The 14,234-nt window shown below is 39.5% G+C and overlaps 1 protein-coding gene across 1 annotated transcript in view; it reads left to right on the forward strand.

The window, feature by feature from the left end:
- DNAH11 (dynein axonemal heavy chain 11) overlaps positions 1 to 14,234 on the forward strand; it is a 311,121-nt gene that overhangs the window by 17,616 nt on the left and 279,271 nt on the right. The window contains exons 7-9 of the mRNA XM_058534426.1: positions 5,450 to 5,661; positions 12,581 to 12,814; positions 13,983 to 14,150. Coding sequence (XP_058390409.1) covers positions 5,450 to 5,661; positions 12,581 to 12,814; positions 13,983 to 14,150 — 614 coding nt within the window. The remainder of the gene's footprint in view (positions 1 to 5,449; positions 5,662 to 12,580; positions 12,815 to 13,982; positions 14,151 to 14,234) is intronic.

Genomic DNA, 14,234 nt, shown 5'->3' on the forward strand with positions numbered 1-14,234 from the left:
CCAGCTCTTGGTTTTATTACTTTTTTCTATTGTTTTTTTAGTCTCTGTTTCATTTATTTCTGCTCTGATTTTTATTATTTCCCTTCTTCTACTGATTTTGGGCTTTGTTTGTTCTTCTTTTTCCAGTTCCTTTAGGTGCACTGTTAAATTGTTTATTTGAGATTTTTCTTGTTTGTTGAGATAGGCCTACATTGCTATAAACTTTCCTCTTAGAACCGCTTTTGCTGTATCCCATAAATTCTGGCATGTCATATTTTCATTTATCTCCAGGTATTTTTTGATTTCTCCTTTGATTTCTTCATTGACCCAATCGTTGTTCAGTAGCATTTTGTTTAATCTCCACATATTTGTGGCTTTTCTGATTTTCTTCCTATAGTTGATTTCTAGTTTCATACCATTGTGGTCAGAAAAGATGCTTGGTATTATTTCAATCTTCTTAAATTTATGGAGACTTGTTTTGTGGCCTAATATGTGATCAATCTTGGAGAATGTATTCTTCGGTTTTCGGATGGAATGCTTTGTATATATCTACTAGGTCCATCTGTTCTAGTGTGTCATTTAAGGCCAATGTTTCCTTATTGATCTTCTGTTTGGATGATCTATCCATTGGTGTAAGTGGAGGGTTAAAGTCCCCTACTATTATTGTGTTACTGTCTATTTCTCTTTTTATGTCTGTTAATAATTGCTTTATATATTTAGGTGCACCTACATTGGGTGCGTAGATATTTACAAGTGTCATATCCTCTTGTTCGATTGTTCCCTTGATCATTATGTAATGCCCTTCTTTGTCTCTTTTTACAGTTTTTGTTTTAAAGTCTATTTTGTCTGATATGAGTGTTGCTACCCCAGCTGTCTTTTCTTTGCCATTTGTGTGGAGTATCTTTTTCCATCCCTTCACTTTCAGTTTGTGAGTGTCTTTAGGTCTGAAGTGTGTCTCTTGTATGCAGCACATATATGGGTCTTGTTGTTTTATCCAATCAGCCACCCTATGCCTTTTAATTGGAGCATTTAGTCCATTGACATTTAAAGTAGCTATTGATAAGTACGTACTTACTGCCATTTTTTTTAACTTTTTTTTTTTCTCAGTGTTTTAGTAGTCCATCTCTGTTCCTTTCTCCTTCTGTACAGAATTGATGGTCTCTTTAGTTTGACCTCTGTCTGAAAGCTCTACTCTTTAACTCCCCTCCTCCCACATTTTATGTTTTGGATATCGTATGTAACCTCTTTTTGTGTGCGTTTGTATCCGTTACCCTCTTATCATGGAAATAGATAATTTTTCCTATTTGTGTTCTTCTCTTTCCCCCTTAAATAAGTCCCTCTAGCATTTCTTGTAGAACTGGTTTCTTGGTGACAAACTCCTTTAATTTTTGCTTGTCTGGGAAACTTTTTATCTCTTCTTCTATTTTGAATGATAACCTTGCCGGGTAGAGTATTCTTGCTGTAGGTTTTTTCCTTTTAGCACTTTAAATCTATCGTGCCACTCTTTTCTAGCCTGTCAGATTTCTGCTGAGAAGTAAGCTGATAGCCTTATGGAATTTCCTTTGTATGTAACTTGTTTTTCTCTGGCAGCTTTTAGGATTCTTTCTTTATCTTTAATTCTGGACATTTTAATTATGATGTGTCTTGGTGTGGGCCTCTTTGGGTTTATCTTGTTTGGGACTCTCTGTGCTTCCTGTACCTGGATGTCTGTTTCCTTCCTTAGGTCAGGGAAGTTTTCAGCTATTATTTCTTAAAATAGATTCTCTGCCCCTTTGTCTCGCTCTTCTCCTTCTGGGACACCTATAACACGGATGTTAGTGTGCTTGATGTTGTCCCAGAGGTCCCTTAGGCTGTCCTCACTCTTTTTAATTCTTTTTTCTTTTATTTGTTCAGCTTAGGTGATTTCTTCTAGTCTTTTGTCCAGCTCACAGATCTGTTCTTCTGTGTCCTCTACTCTGCTTTTGAGTCCCTCTAGTGAATTTTTCATTTCCAGTATTGCATTCTTCATTTCCGATTGGTTTTTTTTTGTATCTTCCATTTCTTTGTTGACATTCTCACTGAGTTCATCCATTCTTCTCTCGAGATCAGTGAGCATCCTTAACACTCTTTGTTTGAACTCTCTGTTGGGTAGGTTGCTCATTTCTGTTTCATTTAGTTCCTTTTCTGGGGTTTTGTCCTGTTCCCTTACTTGGAATGTATTCCTTTGCCTCGTCATTTTGCCTCTTTCTCTGTGCTTGTGTCTAAGTATTAGGTAGGTCGGCTATGTCTCCTGATCTTGGAGAGGTGACCTTATATAAGTGATGCCTTATGAGTCCTGGCAGTGTGCTTCCCTCTTGTCACCAGTTCCAAATGTTCCAAGAGTGACCCCTGTATGGGCTATCTGTGACCTTCTGTTGTGGTGGGGTTGCTCTTGCCATAGGTGCCCAGGGAGGGTGGGCTGTCTCAGGCATGGGAGCACATGTAATGTCTCAGGCATTACAACCCGGCCAGCTGGTTGTAATGCTCAGCTGTGTATAGTTGTTGTGGGCCCTTCAGTCTCTTTATCAGGTGTGGGGAGCCCCAGCACAGTTGGCTGCAAGTTCTAATACCACATTTGTGTTGCAGCTTTTCTATTATGTGAGTAGGCCCCCAACCTGGCTGGTTGTTAGGCTCAGGGGCTTACAATTGCTATAAGCCTACGGCCTATAAGCCTCTTGTCAGCTCTCTGAGGATTGCAGCTGGGTGGGCTGGCCTCAGGCATGGGAGCACCCAATTGTTTCAGGCTTTGGAAGGTGGGACCACTCCCCTATGTGGCTCTTTGAGAAGCACAAGTCTTCTGCTGCTGACAAGCCCCGCCACCCACAGGTCCACACACACATTCAACACAGTCCTGCCCCATGTGTGTGTCTCGGCCCCCTGAAGTAGACACAGTCTGTCCACAGCGGGAGCCTCCCACACTCCACCAAGGCCCCACTCTCTCCACCCGCTCCTTGTGCACACCCTGCCCTACAAAGGTGGACCCACTCACCAGGCTTCGGAGAATCCAGTCACCAATCTATGCAGGCCCACAAGTTGCCTGAGGGCTTATTGTTGGGTGAGGCCAGTCCCTAGGGTGGGCTGCCTGTCCTGGCTGAGCTGGATTAGATTGGTGCTGTAGTGAGTGGGGCAGACCTGGGCTAACAGGCCACAGGGAGCAGTCCAGTGGTATCTGCCAGCATCTGTGTCAGCATGCCCACACCAGGTCACAACAATGGCCACCACCAATGTCCCAGTCCCTGGAGAGGTCTCACTTCTCACCAAGATGCACTCAGAGCCTATCAGGTGAGTCTCTTTTCACCAAAGGACTGTGCACCTTTCTTTCTGGTAATTTTAGGTTGCTTTCTGTAACAGGTGAGTTTGTGCGTTGACCCTTTAAAAGTCAGCTTTAATTTCTTGTGAACCAGCTTTTCTGGGTGTATTCCCCAATGTTGTTAGTAGCAAGCAAAGTCAGATGTTATGCCACTCATCTCGGTTGTGCTGGGTCCAAAAAATGCCTACAGCAGCAACCCTCCCCGGCTCAGGTCCCCCACTCCTCCAGAGAAGGATGCCTACTTTTGGATTGCTCCTGGGCGGCTGTGAAGTGTTGCAGCTTGTGAAGGTGGCGTTTTTTCTCTCCAGAAGGGAATTTCTACCTCTTTCACCTCAGTTAGGATTGTCGTTTGTTGCAGGAGTTCTTCTTATCCAGTTTTCAGTTCTCTCTCGGGTAATTTTTCCAAGAGTAGTTGTAAATCAGGTGTGTCTGTGGGAGGAGGTGAGTTCACAGTCCACCTATGCTGCCATCTTGACTTCTCTCCCTGTTATTTAATTTTGAAATTAACACTGATACAAATACACTTATTTCAAAACTTGAGTGCATCAAGGAGAGAGAATAGTTCCTGGACCCTTCCTTTCTTCCCAGGTCTTTACTGTTAGGTGGATGGATTAATCAGTTACCTGTCAAGTAGGGTAACATGGGTGGGTGCGTACCTGAGAGCCAAAAAAAAGTTTAGCAGGTTTTTTTTCCCCCTGACAGGAGTCTTTTGGGTTAACACCAGAAAATAAGAATTTACTTGACTTTCTCTACCTTAGTAAATAAAGCCTATTCTCAGTTAATCAAAGGTATTTGTGGCCTCAGGAGCAAAATGGAGTGTGATGGAGATCCACTTAGGGTACATTAAAAAGACCAGTTTTAATCAAGAGAAAATTTGGAGTAAGCAGTAATTAATAATAGTTAAATATTTAAATTTTTTCTTCATATACATAGCCCTTTAAAAAAAGTATTTCTTGGCCCAGCCCCGGTGGTGTAGTGGTTAAGTTCGGCATGCTTCGCTTCAGCGGCCCAGGTTCAGTTCCTGGGTGTGGAAATATACCACTCGTCTGTCAGTGGCCATCCTGTGGTGTAGGCTCACATACGAAAAGAGGAAGATTGGCAGCAGATGTTAGCTCAGGGAGAATCTTCCTCAGCAAAAAAAAAAAAAAAAAAAAAAGTTTTTCTTTTACCATGCTTAATAATTTTTTTTAATTGAGGTAAAATTCACATAACAAAAAAACCATTTTAAAGTATACAGTTCAGTAGCCTTTAGTACATTGACAGTGTACACCATCACCTCTGTCTAGTGACAAAATATTTTCATCACCCATACTTAACAATTTTAATAGTTATATTTTGATTACTAATAGAATAGAAAATTTCCCAGTACTTGCATGAGTTACTCTCATGGGATGCTGGAGTGAGAGAATAAATGATTAAATTGTGCTAGTTCTTGGGGCCGGCCCCATGGCTTAGTGGTTAAGTGCGCGCACTCCGCTACTGGCGGCCCAGGTTCGGATCCCGGGCGCGCACCGACGCACCGCTTCTCTGGCTATGCTGAGGCCACGTCCCACATACAGCAACTAGAAAGATGTGCAGCTATGACATACAACTATCTACTGGGGCTTTGGGGGAAAAAACAAAAAGCAAAAAACAAAGGAGGATTGACAATTGATGTTAGCTCAGAGCCGGTCTTCCTCAGCAAAAAGTGGAGGATTAGCATGGATGTTAGCTCAGGGCTGATCTTCCTCACAAAAAAAAAAAAAAAAAATTGGTGCTAGTTCCAAGTACCTATGAGGAATTAACATTCTGGTGGTGAATCATAGGCATAAAGTGACAACTTTGTGGAGAAGTTTTATTCCCTCAGTTTCCATGGGGTTGAGTAAATTTCTTCAGACTCTAAGGGTGTTTTCCCACCGAGTCTTCAGTCACGATTTACTTGTGCCATGTGGGTAACTGCCCCAGGCCTCACCTGAATGGTTGTCACAGACGCACAGTGTATAAAGCCTTCCAAACCTGTCATGTGTCAATTGTGGGTACAGTGATATAAAAAGAGGACATTTAAGTACAGCCATGTTGTTTTGCGTAGTTCTCTTGAACTTGCATAGTGAATTTAGAAAAGAGAGACTGCCTCACATTAACTGTGGTTTCCTTTCCCTTCAGCTCTCCTCGAAGCCCAAGACGTGGAACTTTACCTGAGACCCCTGAGGAGACACATACAGTGTCTCCAGGAGACGGAATTCCCACAGACCCGTGTGTTAATCGCCCCGTTATTTCATACCATCTGTCTGATCTGGAGTCATTCCAAGTTTTATAATACTCCTGCTCGGGTTATAGTTTTATTGCAAGAGTTTTGTAATCTCTTCACTGACCAGGTATGTAGCATTGAAAAATAGGAACAATAAGAATCATTGCCATGCGGTAGGTTTTATTACATCGATGCAAAATAATTCCGGTACGCAGCCAGAACACCATTTTTCTCTTTCTTTTTTCACAAAGGACTTTTATGGTAACATATCCTAAATGGCAAAGGAGCTCTGGAAATAAGTCAGATATATTTAAAGGACAGGTTGTTACTAGATTTTGTTTGTTTAATATCCTACCTTTCTTCAAAGAGATTTAAGACGGCTGTTAATAAAAGAGATATGCGTAGTACTTTGTAGCTTTCCCTTTGGTTTCCACAGGAACACTGGCTGATGGAAGACTTTTGGAAAGTAAAGTTAAGAGAATGTGGGTAAAAAAAATTGTCCTCAAAAAATAGTGGTGGAATTGTACTGAAAGAATTCTGATTCATTGTTGATTTTTAAAAATCTCTTGTTTATAATTGTTTCTCTACTCTTAACTTGCAAAATGTTAAAAATTGGACTGCTTCCTCATTCTTTCTGTGTGAACTTTCATTCTTCTTGTGTCCATACTATCAGAATATTACATTATTTGAGGGCTAAAAGATACTCAAAGGGCACATAATCCAATGGTTCTTAGTTGGGAATGTTTCTTAGTCAGCTTGAACTGCCATAACAAAATACCACAGACTGGGTGGCTTTATTTTCAGAAATTATTTTCTCTAAATTTTGGAGGCTAGGAGCCCAGATCAAGGTGCCAGCATGGTCATGTTCTGGTGAGAGCTCTCTTTCTGGCTTGCAGATGGCTCCCTTCTCTCTATGTCCTCAAATGGTGGAGAGAGAGAGAGCTCTCTTCCTCTTCTTATAAAGCCACAGTCCTATCAGATTAGGCTCCTGCCCTCATAACCTGATTTAATTTTAATTACCTCCTAAAGACCCTATTTTCAGATAGAGTCACATTGGTAGTTAGGGCTTCAACATATGAATTTTAGGGGGATATATGATATAATTCAGCCTATAGCAGGGCGTGTGTCTGAACCACTACGGAGTTTTTGTAAAACAAATGCCAGAGAATGAGAATCTGTGCATATAGGTTAGCCTCTGAGTTGCTAAGAAGGCTTCCCATAAGCATTGGATCTCCAGCTCCAACTGACAAACTGAAGCAAAAAAAACAGTATATGAGTTCATGAGAACTGGGAAGTCTAAGAAGGCAATGATTTCAGGAATAGCTTGTTCCAGGAGACTCATAATAATTTCAGAGCTTTCTGCCTTCCTCCATTTTGTTCTTTTGTGTTTGACTGACTTTATTCTCAGGCTTTTACCACAACTTAAGTAAGGTGGCTTTTGGTAGCCCCAGATGTATATCCTTTTAGTAGAGGAATGTCCCTGGAAAGAGGCTGTCTTCTTTTCAGTTCTGGCCCAGTGGATTTAATTTCCATTCCTGGAACAATCATTGTGGCCAGGGACATAGGATATTTTGGACAGACGTGGCTCGCTTGCTCAGAGGAGAATGGACAGCTGTGATTGACCTGAATCACTGATCTAGTCTAACGCTTCCCAGTGGTTTTCACATCATGGCTCACATAGAAAATTAAAAATTTTTATTGCATAGTGGGGTAAATTGGAAAGGATTTGGAGCCCTGAAAATCTGCTTATAGTCAATGCAAACAGCTGGGAGTTCCTGCTGCCCCAGACCCCAGACCCTTGCTGTTCTAAACAATGAAGAGAACGATGTTACAAGAAAAACTGGTTGGGGAACTGGGTTCCAATCTAATGCCTCTTATTTTTTTAAATGAATTAACTGAGACTTAAAAGATGACATCCTGGGCGGGCCCCGTGGCTTAGCGGTTAAGTGCGTGCGCTCCGCTGCTGGTGGCCCGGGTTTGGACCCCGGGCGCGCACCCATGTACCGCTTCTCCAGCCATGCTGAGGCCGTGTCCCACGTACAGCAACTAGAAGGATGTGAAACTATGGTGTACAACTATCTACTGGGGCTTTGGAGGAAAAAATAAATAAATAATAATAAAAAAAAAGATGACATCCTTTGCTCAATTTCCCTGAGAATTTAGGGGGCAATCTGGATTAGAGAACGGATCTCCTGACTTGCAGGTTAGAGTTTCTGGAGTATGAGATTGACTATTAATATGGTTTTTTTCCCTCTCTGCTTTTGAAGAGGTGGATGGTATATGGAAAGGACTTTGGACTCAGACCAACCTGGAATCAAATCTAACTGAACCACTTAAGGGGAGTTATATTACTTCTCTGAGACTCAGTTTCCAGATTTGTAAGTGCGAATAGTGTCTAGTCTACAGGCTACTGTGAGGATCAAAAGAGATAAGCTAAAGTGAAATGCCCAGTGTGGCATTTAATAGAGGCTCCGTAAAAGTTAGGTCCAAAAAGGATTTACAGACTAGTTGCAGCTATTGATAGGAGATAACAACATGTTGGTTCCTTGCTATATTTTATCCTCTCCTCTGGCTTCATTCAGTTTCTCTGTTATGCAAACTCCGTTTTGCTCTGTTGTTAAGCAAGTGTGCTGGGTCCTAATGGCTTGCATCTCCCTGTGAAAGACCATGATCTCTATTGCAGGGTCGGTGACTGTGACCACCGCTTCTCCCAAACCCCTTTTGAAGGATCCTCATCTCATTTTGAGAGTAATCAAAACTGTTTTACTGCAAAACCCTGTTAGTGTATAAACCCCAGAGGTGGTCATTCATTGTGGTAGGTGGCTCATAAGAAGTCCTGGTTACCTGTAAGGCTATAAGCCTGTTATCCCTGGCCCCTAGTCTGTGTCAATGGCCAGAGTTTGCCAAGCTCCCAAGGAAATAATGTAGCTGCTCTTGTTCCTTAGTTACTATTCCTGGCTTCTGTCCAAAGGTCCTGCTGACCTGATTTCCTTGATTCTCCAAGTGGACTTGGTAGTAAATCGGCTTCAACATGTTAGGAATCAAAAATCAGCAACGAGCCAATTTTCGTACCTGGGTTCCCTGAAGAGCTGAACTCTACCTGCCCTCCACAAGTTGTTTGCTTCTAATTTTATTTTTTATATTTATTTAACAAATATTGTACAGTGCATATTATTTTCTAGGAACTCTTCTAAGCCCTTTAGAAATTTGCAAATTTAATCCTCATAGCAACACTGATGTGAGTACTATTAGTAGATCCATTTTATAAAAATAAAACACCTAGAAGTCCAGAGAAGATAAATAGCTTTCCAAAGGTCACCCAGCTTGTAAGTGGTGGAGTTCTTATCCATTATGCTGTGTTCCATATTTTAAAATAACAATTTTTATTGCTAATTACAATGAAATATGTGATATGCTAATGATATTATAAAATATTCTCATTGCATAAAATTTATAACAGTGGAAATAGTCCTGAAGTTCTATCACCCTAAAATTCGGCATATTTTATTTTTCCTTTCCCCAAAACTTATACATATTTAGGCGTTTTATCATACGTATAATTTTTATTTTTTTTAATTAGCTTCTTGAAAAGTGATTCTGTTGTTGTTGGATATTTAGGTTGCTTCCAGCTCTGTTGTAAAAACATACAGAAAACAACTTTATACAAAAATCCTTGTTCCTTAAATTGGATAATTGACTTAATATAAATTCGTGATATTGATTGGAGGGTACAATCTTTTCATGGCTGTTGAACAATATTGAATATTTACAAGTTCTTTTCTAGAAGATTTTTAGAATTAGAATTACATTGCTATTATCAATGTATAGAAAGTTCTACTATAACTCGCCAGCTTTGAGCATTACCATTTTTTAAAAATTTGGGGTGATTTATTGTGTATGTAATGGAACCATGTTGTTTCTTAATTTGTACTTTGCCTTATTTGTGTTACACATTTTATGTGTTTTTTATAATTGTGTTTCCTCATGTAGCTTTTGTGTACTTTGCTTCCATGAATCTATCTTCCTCAATGGGTTTATGAGATATTTGAACCCTTGCTGTGTTATGCATCAGAGGTCACAAGCTGGCATTCTATCAGTTGTATTTGGCCTATAAATCAATGCAGTGTTTTTATTTTGCATAATATTTTAAAATTAAAAAAAATTATTGCCAATATTTAAATTGAGGAGTCCTCATTTAAATTCCAGCATTCCAGCCTTCACTGAAAAGTCAGAGAGCTCACTCCACTGGTTCTGCCACCCCTGTTGGCACAGGCAGCTGCTAGAGCTTCAGGCGTCCCTTTAGTTAGGTTATGTGCTGTCCAGGTGGCCATAGAGCCACTGTTTGCTGTTGTTCCTGACCGCTTCACTCATTTTCATTATCTGCCTGATCCTTCTAGGCATCCCAGTCATAGTCAGAAACACTTTATTACTTTAGAAGCAAACTGGAGTCACTAACAGTGACTGTTAACATAGGCATTTAGGCCAGACACACAAAAGGCGTCATCTGCCTACCTTGGATGATAGCACACTTGAGCTTTGGTAATGGGCTCTTTTTTTTAAGGTTTCTCTGGTAACCTGACTCTGCTCCCTGGTCATTGTGCATCGTTACCACTCTAGGCCCATCACCCTGTCTATTTCATGGCTCGATGTCCCCCTTGTGGGTATTGTCATTTACAAGATCCTAGGTGAAGAAGAGTTGAAGTCTGAGAGGTTGAGCTTGGAAAAGAGGTGTCAAGATTGATCAAAAGAAAGAATCCATAAAAGCACATGAAAAAGAGAAAAGAAGGGGCAGGCCCCGTGGTGTAGTGGTTAAGTTTGGTGCACTCCACTTCGATGGCCCAGGTTTGCAGGTTCAGATCCTGAGTGCAGACCTACACCACTTGTCAGCCATGCTGTGGTGGCGACCCACATACAAAATAGAGGAAGATTGGCACAGATGTTAGCTCAGAGCTAATCTTCCTCAAGCAAAAAAGGAGGAATATTGGCAATGGATGTTAGCTGGGGGTGAATCTTCCTCAGCAAAAAAAAAAAAAAGAAGAAGAAGCTGGGAGACAGACATCCAACTAACAATTTGGTTGATAAATTGCTTCATTGATAATTGATTAATTGGCTAATTGATAAATTGGTGAGCAGTAGTTTAGTTTATAAGGCATCTGAAGTGGGACCAGTTCATCCTAAATCCAGTGGCTTTTTGGTGGTTTGTGCTGATACCATTGAGTATGAGAGAATAGAGAGAGCTGGTGTGGTTGGGTGTGCTCCAGAGAGAAACTATAGGAAGCAGAAAAGAATTCAGAGGTTAAGAGCTAAAAGGGATCTTGAGGTTCACTCTTGATTCATCTCTCTCCTTTTGCAGATAAGGCAACTGAGATCCTCTGAGATAACTTAGCTAATGTCACAAAAGAAGTTAGTGGCCCCTAATTGGATCACAGGCTGGTCTCCTGCCTTTGCTGATGCTTTTTCCCTTGCATACCCTGCTGCCTAGTGAAAGGATATAGACTGAGTTTTCTAATCTAGGATCTTTAGTACTATACCCTTGTCTTAGTACGTCTTATTCAACAGTGGGCTGTATGAACAGAAAGTTAATTCCTGTGATTGTCTCGTCTATGTGAGGGTCAGCCAAGAAGTGAATGAATATAAGGATGGCTTGCCCACGGGCAGTTACTTTAGATGTAGGTAATTAGGTCACGGGGGCTGCTGAAACAGAGAAGGCATTGGAGTCACCACCATAGATTTTTTAGCTTCCTAAAAGGACTCATTTATTATAAAAAACACATATAGATAAAGGTCTACAGAATCCCTGGCCCATACCAAAGTGTAAACTGTTTTATAACTCACATTGCTAAGGGATTACTGGTAGTTCTCTTCCCTGTTCTGTGTGCAGTGTTAGCAGCCTTCATGTAGAGGTTAATTTTCCATCCAGTCTGAGTGGGAAATCAGAGCATAGATTGGGAATCTACAGCTAGAACTTGAAAGATTCTGATCAGTAGGGTTTTTAGACGCTAAATCATTTTCTTATTTACAAATTTATGGCACAGAGTCTGTACTGCATGTAAAACTGTAGCCATTAATGGGAGAAGAAGGATAATATGTCTACATTTAGGAAAAAAAAATCCTTCTGTCTGCTGTGTTGAACTCAATGGCTTTCATTACATTCTCCATTGAGATCTGTAACAACTTTCTAAGCAACTATAAAATTAAAGGCACACAGTTTAAACTTAAAATTTATATGAGGTTGCAATGCATCAGGAAGAAATAGTATACAAAAGAACCTTTAGAATTTATAGGTTCTTGAGGTCCCTAAAGAGGGAAGTTCTGAATGTTCATAACAGGTATGGAGAGGGAAGGACTGAAAGGAACCTAGAGGATGGTCCTGTGATCGTCAGTGCTGCATGAATCTGCTGATCTGTTTTTTCTTTAATCCTTCTTTCCTTTCCATTTCCTCTATTCAAAACTAGTTCACATGACGTATCTCAGCTAGATTTTGTGTCCTATAATGCACTTAAGCCCCCAAAAGAGAAGTTTGCTAATCTTAAAGAATTGCCAATGATCTACTCACCTATACGAGCTCTTTCTCACCTTTGCAAGTGGTGCTGTGCTGCCAGGTAAGGTGACCATATTTTTAAAATCCGTGGCCTGATAGATTCCGCCCCCTCCTGGCTTGTGTAGTATTTCTTTTTACAAGAAATTGTGCAGAATATTTGCCAGCAGGACTATCCAGGCAAATTCTGATTACACAGTTGTCATATCTATGAAGCTTAGCAAAAATTTAGTCATTACTAGACTGTATAAATCCAGAAATTGTAGAGTCTCCTGTAGATTATTCTAAGGTATACAAGTATGTCATTGAAACCCAAGTGTCTGAATTTCTAGAATTGGTGATTTCTGTCTCACAGCACTGCTGGCACAATTCTAGATATTGTCATTTAAAAATGATTCATTGAAAAAAATAATAAAGATAAAAAGTAAAATGATTTATTGAAACAGAGATGTTTTTAGTAAAAAACTATTAAACATATTTTTGATCAGTTTCCTTTTTTAAACCCTAGGCAATAGCTTACCTTTCACCTGAAGACCTTTTGAAAGGAGAAATTGAAGACTCTCTGGAGAAGGTGCAGGTGGCCATTAACATCTTAAAGACTTTCAAAAATTCTTTTTACAACTATAGAAAAGAATTGGCAAGCTATTTTATGGGAAATAAGGAGGTGAAACCGTGGGATTTCCAGTCTCATCTGGTGTTTGGTAGATTTGACAAATTTCTTGACCGTTTCATGAAAATAGAGGTATTCATTTGTTCACTTGTAATTTATTCATATTGTGGGTGCGTTCAAAAGTCCTGTAGCTTTTTACATGATTCAGTTTATTCTGTGTGGGTGGGAGGTGAGAGGTCTCCTTTCTTCATAATTCTCATGAGGAGCTCATGAGGCCAGTGCTATTAAGATAGTTTTAAAAACTTTAGCTTGGCTTCTTTTTCTTAAGATTTACTTTTGATTCTTTTATAATGATCATAAGTGAATCTCTTTATGTACCGGTACCCTTTGACTTACAACTTACTGAGCTTCTGGAATACAGTTGTACATCAGGAAGCTGTAAACTAATCTCTTTTTTCCTTTATATGTTCAATGTTTGACATTGGGATTCCATACCTGAAAATCAATTTGATAATCTGAAATGTTACACTACCTTTTAGTATGTAAATACATATACTATAAAAATTTTAGAACTATTTAAAAAAAAAATAAAGACAGCATGAAAATATGTGCTCTATATAAGTGTTTTAATACCTGAAACAAACATTGAATGAATACACACATGTATACACATTCAAACACATATTTGTGTGGAGCCAACTGGCTAAGGTTTTTAAAAAAACTTTGAACTAGTGACACTGCCTTATTTTCTTTGAAAAGCTCTTTCTAGCAAGTTTGGACTTTTTTGTTAATATAAGATTTGTTGAATTTCATTCAAAATTAGAGCTTTATGTTTTGAAAATTCTCATTATCACTTAATCAGCCCAAATGCCTCTCAAAGTGTGAATGCTAAATGCTTAGCCACAGGCACCTGCGTCACCTTTCATGACAGTCTCTTACGCTCCCTTTTAGTAAGGGAGCTGATTGACTGCAAAGGGTAAGCAGCTGAGAATGTGAGTTTTGGATATTACCTGGGGATCTGACTTATGATTAGAAGGATATAAAATTAAGCAGTCATATATATAGCTATGGCAGAATAGATGTTGCCTGTACTGCTAGAAAATTCTTGTTAAATGTGAAAATGAGAGTATGATTTTGAAAATGGGCAGTAACTCTAATTAAATCATATTTATTTTCTGTCATGTAAGTGTCCAATAACTCACCAATTTTGAATGTTTGAAAATGTTCTTTGAAACTTTAATATGTTCTTTTCCTGCTCAAAATGGTGGAAAGATCTTTATAATACTATGTTTTTACAAAGGATATCTTTGTCACAATGTTGGAATTTGAAAAGCTGGAGAGACTTGAATTTGGTGGTACCAAAGGAACAATTTTAAATGGACAAATCCACGAGATGAGTGAAGAATTTACGGAACTCTGTAAAGTTTTTAAACAGAGCACTTATGACCCATCTGATTATAATAACATGGTAATATTGTACCTTTGCATTTTCATTTCATTTCAATCTTATAATTTTAAATCTGGAAAGAACAGTGGTCACAGTCATAATAGG

Source organism: Diceros bicornis, chromosome 3 (genome assembly GCF_020826845.1).
Source record: "Diceros bicornis minor isolate mBicDic1 chromosome 3, mDicBic1.mat.cur, whole genome shotgun sequence".
Classification (NCBI taxonomy): domain Eukaryota; kingdom Metazoa; phylum Chordata; class Mammalia; order Perissodactyla; family Rhinocerotidae; genus Diceros; species Diceros bicornis.